Source organism: Rhipicephalus microplus, unplaced genomic scaffold, assembly GCF_043290135.1.
Source record: "Rhipicephalus microplus isolate Deutch F79 unplaced genomic scaffold, USDA_Rmic scaffold_32, whole genome shotgun sequence".
Lineage (NCBI taxonomy): Eukaryota > Metazoa > Arthropoda > Arachnida > Ixodida > Ixodidae > Rhipicephalus > Rhipicephalus microplus.
In genome coordinates, this window is record NW_027464605.1 from 1,077,567 (window position 1) to 1,090,191 (window position 12,625).

Below are 12,625 nucleotides of genomic sequence, written 5' to 3' on the forward strand. Positions count from 1 at the left end.
GGAATTCTTCCCATGTCGGTATGAACGCTTCGTGGTTTTCATACCACGTCCTCGCTGCATCCTCCAATGCGAAGTACACGCGACGCAGTTTCCTTGCTTCATCCCAGCCGTTGGTTTTCGCAACCCGCTCGAAGTGTTCTAACCAATCCTCCACATTTATTTATTTATTTATTTATTTATTAGAATACCCTCAGCGCCCGTAGGGCATTACAGAGGGGGTGGGTATTCTCGAACGTGTCACCGTGGAAGGACTCAGGTAAGCACGGTGGGGACAGAATAAGTTCCGATGATGTCACCTGGCAAGCTATCGTTCCGTTGTCTGTGGACGCTGCTTGTGTTGCTGGAGCACTGGGGAGGGGTGCGAATTCAGGCGGCTCTCCTCGGAGGCGGCGGATTGAACGCTGGTGTACCGGAGTCAATTCGCCAGGTTCCAATCGTTGAGGATCGGGGCTTCGCTCTCTTGCGCCAAGGGGGCTTCCAATCATACCCAGCACCGTCCACCAGAATGTAACGGGTGCCACAGAGACTGTTTACAATATCGGACATTATGAAAAATCAGCGTCCACAGTCTTGTGCGCAATATCAGTCTTGCAATATGTCATGTGAACGAAACCGCCACAAGAGCAGCAAGACCATGCAATGTAAATAATGACATTTATGACATACATGTCATGATTTTCATGTTAAAACTTGTCTTTATGCTCGTCATACAGTCATGTTATGCCATACCAATTTTAATGTCCATACCGTCATAGAAACGGCCAGAAGAGCTAAAAGCCGTAGGCGGCTAGGTAGATAGAAAGATACGCTCAAAGTAACCGACGTTCGCTGAGAAATGCTTGGCATTTAAAAAGTAATTCAGATTAATTGGGCGAGGGTGAACGAACGATTCGGTTTTAACGCCTTTAGTAAGACTCTACCCGACGTTTACTTTCATGCGTTGTAACAGAACTGTGCATGCAGGTTTCGTTGTACACAATGCTGATGCAATGTCTCTCTGCGCTGTCTGTAGGAAAGTGTAACGACGCTTGTCACTATCCCGCCATGAAGTCACTTTGCGGGGCCAAGATGCCACCGGGCTCCGTTTGTGATGGGCATGGTTACTGTGACATCTTCCAGAAGTGTCGCTACTCGGACGAGCTCGGATCGCTGACGAAACTTGAAGATGCGCTGTTTGCGCCTAAAACCTATAAGTCTGTCGAAGAATATATTAAGGTGAGCCAGCTTTTATGCTTGTCAAGTGATGTATACTCAGTGTTCACATGCCTCGGGCTATTCTATAACAGCGCGAAATCGCGCGGATCATTAATGATGAAACCTCTGTATGCCGGCGATCAGTGAACATTTAAAATTTGCGATTGAGCGTGTTTGGCACATGAAGTATAGGTACACGAAGCACGAAGAATGAATACGTAGTTAAACTTTTAGGGCAGAAACCGTTGGTGTCTCTTCGAATGTGGGAACTCCCCGCCGGTGACCCTTGGTGCCCGCGCAAACTCTAGTGGTGCAAATAACGTGATCCCGTAATGAAGCCATTATGTGACAGCGCAATAAGTCACAGATCGCCAAAATACGTCACCTCATTATCATCTATTCTCTTGAACAAAGGCACGTTAAAGAACCCCAGGCGGTTGAAATTTCCGGAGCCCTGTTCTACGGCGTCTCTCATAATCATACGGTGGTTTTGGGACGTTAAACACCACATATCAATCACTTGAACAAAGGTGTGCTAATCATGGAGGCGATGCCAAACCAGCTGAGATGCAAAAAGCTAATAATGCCTCCGTTCCTGGAGTCTTGAGGGCAGAACGTTGTCGAAGGGGGGCAAGAGAGAATCAATACATTCCACTGATAAGAAAAGGAAGACGGCGCTTGTCGTCGAGTCACCATATGCGAATGCTTAAGGCACTCTGCGCGTGTTCGGGATATTGAGACTAATTATACGGCCAGGCACTTAGTTTCATGCTTATATGATACGCTGAGCTTTCGGGTGCACGGTACAATCAAGCACTGCAACTTCTTGTCAGTGGGGCGGCGGTTTGCCAACTTTATACCACACGAAGAATTTGAACTCCACTTTTTTAGCTTGAACACTATTGTAGGAAGTTCGGACCAGTTGGAGGCACAACTCGCCAGCTCGGCCACAGAGGCGCAATTAGCGCTTCCGAGTGAAGTTAGGTGAATGGCTCCAGCTAGTGGGGCCCTGGATTTGGGGTCCCAACCAACACACTCTGGAGAGAACCCCTTTTATACTCCTTCCCTGAAAACTAAGCTTTAATAATCTCGACGAGCACAATCATATACAGCCGGAACGACTATTGTGCTTAAATATGCCGTATTTAAGAGTATTATGCTAATACGAAGAAAAATGCATGAAGCGAAACCTTCCTTATGCGCTTCTAGAATTGACTGTTTGCTGATAGGGAACGGCTATGCCACGTGATTCACGGCACGCCATGATAACAACAGAACGGTTCGAAACGGAACCACGTTGAATCTCACAAGATTCCTTTAAGGTTACCTGGAAGGCGTGGTAAAATTCGCGCATTAAACGCTCGCTGTAGCGTCTGTCAGATGACCAGAACGGAACTTGAAACCACGGTGTTGTGGCGCCAGCAAACGCGAAATCCGGGTTCATGATGCCATGGCAATAACGTCTGTACATTGCACGCAGCTTCTGTCTTACCTCTGGCACAGACCCCAATATCATTTCGGCCACACTCTTTATCGCATTGTAGCAGGTTACACACAAAAGCAATCTTGCCGCGTCATCTCCTGCTACGTTGCGTTGGCAGTTTAAGAATCTCTGTGCGCGTTGGTCAAGTGAAAGCTGTCAGTGCCTTCCTGAGCGATTCGCGTGCCGGCTTCGTATGAGTTGTGTGATATAGGAGCACCGTCGGTTGAATTGCGTTGAAGTCTGTACAGAAGCGGTGTTTGACGATTCAGAACATTATAGGTACTCTACTATGGGAGAGCCGAAAGCCGTCCCAGTCTGCCTGTTAAAAAAAATTGGCAGATCCCACGTACAGTGGGAATCGATGATATGTGAAGCACGAATGAGGAAGGTTGATATGCCACTTTTAAATCGGCGGAACGTTACGAGGCGGACGTAAATTAAGCCATTAATGACTTCCCTATCATGACTATCATGTTTAGACGTGTTTTTTTGCCTTCGTCGTCTATTCCCTTCACGGGACACCAAATTTGTTATATGTAGAGCTAGCGAAATGGCCGCGAGTGTGCCGTGATCATAGCATGTAGTCATGTTCCACATGACACGCATATCGTGATTATAATACGTGGACATGTAATTTACGTTCATCGTTCATTCACGTCACGTAGTACCAAATTTGGTATTTGTGAGGCTAGCGACATGGCCACGAGCGCTTCATGAGCGTGGTATGTTGCCATGTTCTAAAATGACACGCATCTCATGATTATCATGTTTGCACCAGTCATATACGTTCGCCATGCATTCACGTCACGTAATACCTAATTCAGTATATGTGAAGCTAGCGAAACGACCGCACGCGCACCATGAGCGTGGCGTGTAGTCATGACTCATGGATTTCATGACATGCATATCCTGATTTACACGTTAGGGTCTGTACTTGTGTTCGCCATGCAGTCATGTCATACTATACAAGTTTTACAGTATGTCATGTGAACGAAACCACCGGAAGAGCAGCAAGACCATGAAATGCAAATCACGAGAATCATGATATAGATGTCATTAATTTCAAGTTATGACTAATCACACATGGTTGTCACACCGTCATTATATGACATACCAAGTTTGGTATCGATACCGTTTTTGAAACGGCCAGGAGAGCTATAAGTCGTAGGCGGACAGAAGACAGACAGACAGACAGACAGACAGACAGACAGACAGACAGACAGACAGACAGACAGACAGACAGATAGATAGATAGATAGATAGATAGAGACAGACAGACAGATAGATAGATAGATAGATAGATAGATAAATAGATAGATAGATAGATAGATAGATAGATAGATAGATAGATAGATAGATAGATAGATAGATAGATAGATAGATAGATAGATAGATAGATAGATAGATAGATACGCTCAAAGTCACCGAAGATCGCTAAGAATGCTTCGCATTTAAAAGTGTTTCACGATTTAGAGTACATGGCACTCTACTATGGGAGAGCATAAAGCCATTGTGGTCAGACAAAACAGTAAACGACTTGAAGTACTGCGTACTCTACTACAGGAGGGCCTCAAACCATCCCACACTAAGGAGAAGAGAGAACGAATTATTTACGTGGTGTAAGCCATGCATTGCGCATGGGATCATGGAATCATACATTTTTAAATGAAATGTAGTGGCAGATGGTAAGCCACCAGGGCCTTGTTTTGTAGGTTATGGTGCCTCCTCTGCACTTGTATAGCTTTATACTGAATAAATGCATGAATGAAATTTGGTACTAAGCATCACCGCTGTGAGAAGAAGAAATACCACAAGTGGATTTTTATCTACTGCTATTTGTTCTCACAGTGGTGACATTAAAAAACAATAATTAAAATCAATATTGAAATTGTATAAGGATGCTGTGATAGTCTGGTACAAGACAAGGGAAGACCATGAGCAAGATATAAATTTACTGCAAATAAAAACAGACTTTTTTTCAATAACGTGGTTTTCTGAAGCAAAATTTTCTAGTGAAACAACAGCTACATATTTCACATATTACAAAAGTAATAACGCTGTAAGTAATCATCTTCTTGGGGTGTTCAGGAGTATGTTGAGCCATTTCTGTTCTGCTCTATGGCAACAGACTGTCACAGACAGACAAAATGTGTCATCAGACTGACTCAAGAAGGGCTTGCAATTTGCTGATGATGCTTCAGTATTACAGGAGCAATATGAAAGAGACTCATGTTATCAGCAGAAAACAATTAGTGATCTACCAACTACATTTACATTATTACCACAGGTGACAGAAAGAAACGGCTCGATGGGCTAGTACAGCATGGCTGATATTTGATTTTAGGATGATACAAGAAAAACATTAGCATGCCAATGCCCCATCTCAACTCCACATGTCACATCATGTTCACCCTGTAGTCAGTGGAAAGAGGCTATGCATACACATCTTATGCTTAGTAGGGCAAGGCATACAACGTTGATGCAGCCCAGTGGCAAAGCCAGGGTTTGGCACACCGGGCTCACACCCTCCTCCCTTTTTTGAATATTTTACCCCGCAGTATACAGAGTGCAAAACGACGCTCAATCACATCCACGAACCGGGCCCCACTTACATTCTGGTGTTCACTTCAGTGCTGTCAATCGTTGCCATGACCATGTGTAAGCATAATGTGAAAGCACACTTTACATGCACATTTAGAATAGAAGGATGCATGCGTACAAAAAAATAAAGTGCTGAAGCTCAAGCACTTTCACACTACTCAGAATTCGGGGTAATGTGGCAGATTTTGCAAAATAGTCTATACTAGTTAACTTGTCAGCCAAAAAATTAGACATCACAAAATGTATCACATGTTGTCCCAAGGACAGCTAGTTAAAGCCAAGGCCATGCCTTGTACCAATAGAATTGTCTTGCACAGCGTGGCTGTTCTTGTTTATGTTGCCAGAGTTAAAGGGAACAGAAGGGTCCTCTCTGCCCCCTAAGGAGAGAACAGATTTTGTCTCTTCTGAAGCCTTACACATTACAGGACATCTACATTTTCAGCAAGGTTTCTTAGCAAGAACCTTAAAATTCATGAATTGCAGAAGTGACAAATGATTTGAATTTACTGATACAATTATGCCCCAAAATGACTGCTAGCTGCAAATGTGTCTCAGAAGCAGACGTTGTGCACAGCTCAACTGATCATAGAGGGAATGCCTTAGATGCTGCCCATGTTTTACTGCATTTGGCACTCTGCGCCAGCTAGCAGAATATGAAAATGGATGGAATTCAGGCTCCCCAGAAGAGACTGAGATATTGAGTGATGAGAAAGAAGGTTTACCTTAGAGTAAGCACAAATATGCGTCAGTGAACGAGATTCGTGGTTTCATTGACGTCCAAAAAGAAAAATTCATTTTATTCAAACATGCCTTTCACTGGACTACTGTGAACATAGCCAAACAGAATATTTCCTGCTAACAATTACTCAAGTGGGAGAAAAGGGAGCTGAATCACCGAAAATTTGTCACACATCATCCACAGAGCATTCAAGTGGGTGGAGAAAGCTAATATTTTGAAATAAAAACCTGGTTATGACATCATGTTAGTCCGTGTAGCATTGAGGCTGTGTCAGAATATGTAATCAAACTTATCCATATTGCCGATGGGAAAAGATGATGAGGTGAGCAACAGGAATGTAGAAGTGAATGGGTTGTAGCAAATAAAGTGTGAAACCTTCAGATGAGTATAATAACAGCAATGTTTGTGGTGTCATTTTTTACGTACACCAACAAAAAATGTACACATGTGTTTTCGACAACAACAAGGTGTCTTGCATAAAATGTAAACACACATTACGCTTCATATTTGGATTCTTTTAAAAACAAACTATAGCGCCTCTCAAATGATGCATGACTACTTGATATGCACATACATTTAATTCCAGCTTTAATGAATATATCACAGATGCTAAACATTTTCTTCTAGACTGAAACTTCAATTACTTCAATACTTGCCGAGCTCATTGTGACATGTTATATAGCAAACACGAACTTGTATAGCGCAAAGTAAAGAGAGCGTCAGCAAGCCACGCAACACGATATACACCAGCGCCCAATCATAAACATTACTGACCAGTCGTTCTTTCGGCTATTTGTAGATAGCATCGCGGTATCGCAGCGTGCAATGCCGCTGCCACTGTAGGCCTTTTCTTCATCATAATACAAAACGTTTGTGCGTGTTGGCGCCCGAATTCCTGCTAGCTGTAAAAGATCGCCGTCGCGCCAAATGCAACTCGAGTGATACGGACTGTGTGCGGTAACGACGACGACAACAACAAAAAGGGAAAGCGTAATTTGCCTCGAACACAGATGACAACGGCGACGAAACACTTGCGGCCGAAAAACGCGCCGTGAAAATACAACAGCCTCAATTTCATGACAAACGTGGCGGCTTGAACCAACGCATTCAAGAACTTGTTAGCGTCGTCTGCTTTTGGTGATGGTTGCCGACCTCGAAAACTGAAGCTCCGCCAATTGGTTGCCAGCCTAAACAGTCGTCGCGTCGTCCAACCAGAGTGCGCATCAGAGCCGCTCACGCAAAGCTCATGCTGCTAGCGCTTGTGTTGCATTTTGGCGCCGGGCCGCCATTTCGCTCTCCGTTTGCGGGCGGCAGGGGTCCCGCCACAAGCGGAGCGGGTGTGCGGCTAGCGCGTGTAAGGGCCCTCACAAAGCCACCGTGGTGGGGCACACATGAAAAAAAAAAAAAAACAGCTGGTCAGAATTTCCGAAGCCCTCCACTACGGCGTGTCTCATAATTGTATCGTGGTTTTGGGACGTAAAACTTCCTATATTATTATTCGTATTGCAACCAATCCCAAAGCGCGTTTTTGTGGTGATTTACTGTTATTAAAAACGAGAATTCGATGAAGTTTTCCGGTGGCGTTCGAGCGGGCAATATGGGAGTTTCGATGAGCGAGAAAACGCCGATAATTGCGTGCCTCAGAAGAACCAGAGAAGAAAAAGGTGGTGGCGGTATGCCGATCTAGACTCACCGGCCACGTGCCTTATGAAGCGTCGTATTCGTCGAACACGTGTTGGCATGGCTGAATTCATAGACGACGAGGCTGCCATGCACGTAATTGTGGATACACTTGCGCAAAACATGATGAATGAATACTAGTTAAGCTCAATACAAAATGACAGCCACGGACACCACCCAGCCTATAGCTTTAGCTCTCCTTAAAGTCGGGCACTCTTGCAGTAAGCGGTGAAAATTCATCTGGGGCACTCGTTTTTGACGACATCGTGGCCAGTGATGTAACGAATCGGGCATGCGCCGTAAGCAGACAGCCTATGCCGCTTTGATAACGAGCTTGGGCAAACGATAAAGCGCGTGCTAATCCACGAGCCAACGAGTTCTTGTCAATCTCTCCAGTTGGTGTTCGATGGTTCTTCGTCACTGGCTGTAAACTATACGTATTCCTTTCATGAGCGACGTTTGCGAATTTATAGCGTTTGGTTTCTTGTTCTAGCGCTGCGAAACAAGGCACACTTCCATCGGCGTGTTCATACAGCATGCAGACTGCTCATAGTTTATCATTTCTCAATTATTCGCGACAAAGTGTTATCCCGTAAAGCTCGTACAGATCGAACCTTGGCGGACCAATCGCCGGCGTTCTTCTACATCACAGGAGTTTACGCACAGTTGATTGATTTGTGGCGTTTAATGTCCAAAAACCACCATATATAATTATGAGAGACGCCGTTGTGGAGGGCTCCAGAAATTCCGACCACCTGTGGTTGTTTAATGTGCACCAATATCTGAGTATATTGGCCTACAACAGTTCCGCCTTCATCGGAAATGACCTGCCTCAGCCGGGCTTTGATCCCGCGACCTGCGGGTCAGCAGCCGAGTACCTTAGCCACTAGACCACCGCGGCGGAGAAGATGACGTGCAGTTGCATAATAAAATAGAAATTGATGTCTAAACGTTGTTTTTCTACAAATGGATTCTGCCGACTTGCTACTTCTGCTAGGCTATCGGGTCAATCGCGATGGTGAGATATTTGCGAAACCTCTATGTTCATCAGAGGCTGGAACTCTTGGCTCATTCTTAAAACAATGTTTCGTGGCATACGTTTTGAATATTCATCTCATCAAATCTAATAGTTTCGGTGGCATATGACCACTAGTAATGTCAATGAAAGCAACCCGCAACGGACTGTGTTGGCTCCGGACAACAAAGCTGATCTGTGTAGGTTGCGACTTCCGGTATTTCACCTGCAGCGGCTGGCTGTTTTGTGTTGCAGGTGTGCAGGTTATTCACAGATGCGTGGCACTGATCCGAGGGTGCCTTGAATTTATGTCAAAACTACTCACGCACAGTCTAAAACAAAAAAATCATATGACTCTTTTTTTTGTAAAATATGACTTCCTTTTACATATGACTCCCTCTAAGGAGACATGCGAAATCTTTAGGAGGTCTTTATATTCTCGTCGGAGAGTCGTGAGGCACAAAACGTTAATATTAATATCACTGGTTTGATGACCCACAACCACGATACGATTATGAGAGACGTCGTAGTGGCGGGCTTCATGCTTTGGAAATTTAGACTATCTGGTGTTTTTAACGCACCCTACAACTGCATGAGGGGAGCCTGTCGCACGTCCCGCGTGTTCAGGTAGAGGATACCCGACTGGTTTTGCTCAGAGGCAGCTTTCTAGCTGCTGTGCCAGCTGTCACATGATCGTTAGGGCGGTGTCGAGCTTCAGGATGGGCGGAGTCTGCGCTCCGCGACGTCACTACAAGCGCCTCAGTATGTCGACGGCATCTACCACTGTTTACAAGCATGGAATGCGTCTGTACACTCTCGCCTCATTGAATACCAAGGTGCTGTACAGTGTACGTTGCAGGTGGTTGCAGGACTGTGAGACGATACCATCTCCTGCTTCGTTTTGTCTCGCAGTCGCACCCGTTCATGTCTGTAGTGTACCTGCTCCTATTCGTGGCCCTCATGGCGCTGTTCTTCCACTGCTTCGCCGTGCACACGCCGAGCAGCCACCCACTGAGACCACAGGCCAATCGTCTGAATGTCTTCGTAAGCCTACATTTTATATATTGTCCTCACAGGATAACCACTCCCCACTTTATGTGCTCTCTAAATGCCCGAACACCATTAAAGGTGCATATGTGACGCTTATTTGTTTCGTTTATTACTGTTACGCCTCTTTGGTTTTAAAGCTTGGGTCAAGTTACGTGAAGCGCCGAATATATGTTACCCTCGGGCAAGTCGAAATATGGAGGAAACTTACTATATACAGGGAGGTGGAATAGTAGACATGGAGCATGAGGCGCTTCATAAGCGCGCGCGCACACACACACACATCCCCGCTGATAGAGTCGTGAAGAAAGAAAGCTTCGCAGTAGATTCGGAATAATAACCATAATAAAAAAAACAAGTGGCAACGTTCTTGTCACAGAGGCCTGTTTTTTTTTACTTTACTGGGTTAAAGTTGGGAAGTACGCAGCTTTTGTTATGCAGCGGGGACGGTTCTTGGCTGCCATTGTTGCCAATAACCTGCGTCATCATAACCTTCCACTATGAACAATGTCGGTACAAGCCCGAATGAGTAGAAAGGAGCAAACATAGCACCCCCCTCAGGAGGGGGGAGGGACATCCGACCCTTGTTTCACAGCCCTGCCTGTGCTCATCATCATCATCATCATCAGCAGCAGCATTATCATCATCATCATCTGCCCGACTCCGTCCACTGCAGGACAAAGGCCTCTTTCATGTTCCACCAGTTAACCCGGTCCTGTGCTTGCTGCTGCCAATTTGCACCCGCAAATTTCTTAATCTCATCTGCCCACCTCACTTTCTGTCTCCCCCTAACCCGCTTGCCTTCTCTGGGAATCCAGTTAGTTACCCTTAATGCCTGTACTCATACCTGTGCATATAGACGTGTAATCACTCAAACAATCCGAATCTTTTCGTCATGTTTTAGTGTGGCTATCCTTTTGCGTCATCATGCCCAACTCCTCATTTAGAACCTGATGAACACTCGGGGATGCTGTCTTCAAACTTTATGGAGATTAAGCCAAAACTATGTTATATGACAAGTTTCGTTCCAATGTAATCTATAAAGATCAGGTGAGGTATTTGAACTTTCAGGGAAAAAACTTATGTTGAAAGCAGTAGAAACATTAGCAGTGACGCGTCTGCACATTATAAATCGATCTTTTTCTTCCTCACAATGCACGCACTTGTTCATAAAAACTAAAGAAAAAACACCTACTGACAGCAATGCACGAGAAACGTGTGCAACACTCAGTGTGCCACCTCAACATCGCGTCCTCTCGCGTGCTTGCCTGCATCTTGCAGAGTCCGCGACGGATGTGACACTCGGACAGGCCAGGTCGGTACTCAGAACCACGGAATCGTACCCGGCGGAGTGGTGATGCCGGCCGACAATCGCTGGCGACAGAATATTAGCAAACATTACTACCACGCGCTGTCTTTTCTGAAGGTCTACGTGTGGGTTTCGGATTGCGAATGTTGTAATAAAGATGCATACGATTGAAGAGTTATTGATTAAACTGCTCACAACACGATCTGGAAGCTCACATGTGAGCATACGTAAACACTGCACTGTTGGGTATCACTTAAAAGTCACCACTCATTGCTTCGCCTTTGCGGGAAAGCTGACTGTTTCTTCTTTCTTGCATTTTCATATATACAGATACGTATACATATACAGTGAATGACGGTGATGCCGGCGGCCGAATCAAGCTGAGAGTGTCCTTATAATTGCTATCTCAAGAAAACAGCAAAACAACGCGACTTCATGCCATAACAAAAACTAGAATAAAAATACCATAATTATACTAATGGAGGTGTAGCAGCCCCTTTGCAATTGCACTTGCAGTACACACTGTACGATAGTTTGAAACCAGTTGCGTAGCCGGAAGTAACGCTCGCCAAGTTCGCTCGCTAAGTTCGCTAAGAAAATATTCGCATTCAAAAGCTATGTGGCTGTTTAGCATATATGCATGTACGTGGAGTAATACATAAAAAGGGGGGTCATGTATTCAGATAGACGTCTCCCCACAAATATATCTTTTTACTCTATCTTCATGACGTCTCGCCCAATAAAAGAAAAATAAAACAGACTCATCATCCATCCGCATGCTTCGCAGAGCATTGATTCCGAAGGTGTATATCTGCCGAATATTGCCTAAATAGTAAAGTTGATTTTTCATCCGCTTCAATAATGAAAAAGTCCACTTGCATCTGTAAAATGCTAATATAGTACTACAGTGAAATGTAATGTGCCCTCCATTTTACCCAGCTTCATTGTTCGTTGGTGTTATGTTATGACAAACACACACTAAAAAAAGGGAGGGGGGGCTCAGCAACTTTCTGCCGATTATTACTGATAACGGGCTCAGCAAATCAGTATACCAATCATGTATAGCATCTAGTAATGTTCGATTACCAAAAATGATAATAAAAAAAAACGCCATGCCTGCGCGGAAGGCGCAGAACAGCCACAGCGAAAGCTAGAAAAGTGGCCTTTTGGAGCCTTTTCTAAACACTCATTGGGTAACCGCTGCAAGCAGACTTGCTTGATGCACACTACGGCAGTAATTATAGAAATTCGAGGGTAGTAGGCCAGCATTCGCTATGCTATTTTCATCATTCTTCTGAGAAGCGTGGTATCCACTAAACTATTGCGAGCAATTTCGTGCCATTGTTTCTGCGGTGGATGACGACGATGAGGAAATATGGCTGAAGTGTGTATGCGCCACAGCTAACTAATAGCAGAACAAATAACAAGCTTTTGTAATGGGTTGGAACATTGAAAGAGCCACTCGTTACGCTATTCGCATTGTGCGATGACTGCTTGTTCTCTGGCCATTTTAAAACGCTTTTTAAGTCGTATTAACAACTTTCCCGACATCAAGCC

General features: G+C 44.8%; 1 protein-coding gene across 4 annotated transcripts in view; it reads left to right on the forward strand.

Annotated features, from left to right (window-relative positions):
* Positions 1-347: 347 nt before the first annotated feature.
* The window catches only part of LOC142786809 (disintegrin and metalloproteinase domain-containing protein 10 homolog), a 209,325-nt gene continuing 197,047 nt past the window's right edge, over positions 348-12,625 (forward strand). For all 4 annotated transcript variants that reach the window (XM_075884462.1, XM_075884464.1, XM_075884461.1 and 1 more), the window contains exons 1-2: positions 348-1,215; positions 9,625-9,756. In XM_075884462.1, coding sequence (XP_075740577.1) covers positions 958-1,215; positions 9,625-9,756 — 390 coding nt within the window. In that variant the 5' untranslated portion in view covers positions 348-957. The remainder of the gene's footprint in view (positions 1,216-9,624; positions 9,757-12,625) is intronic.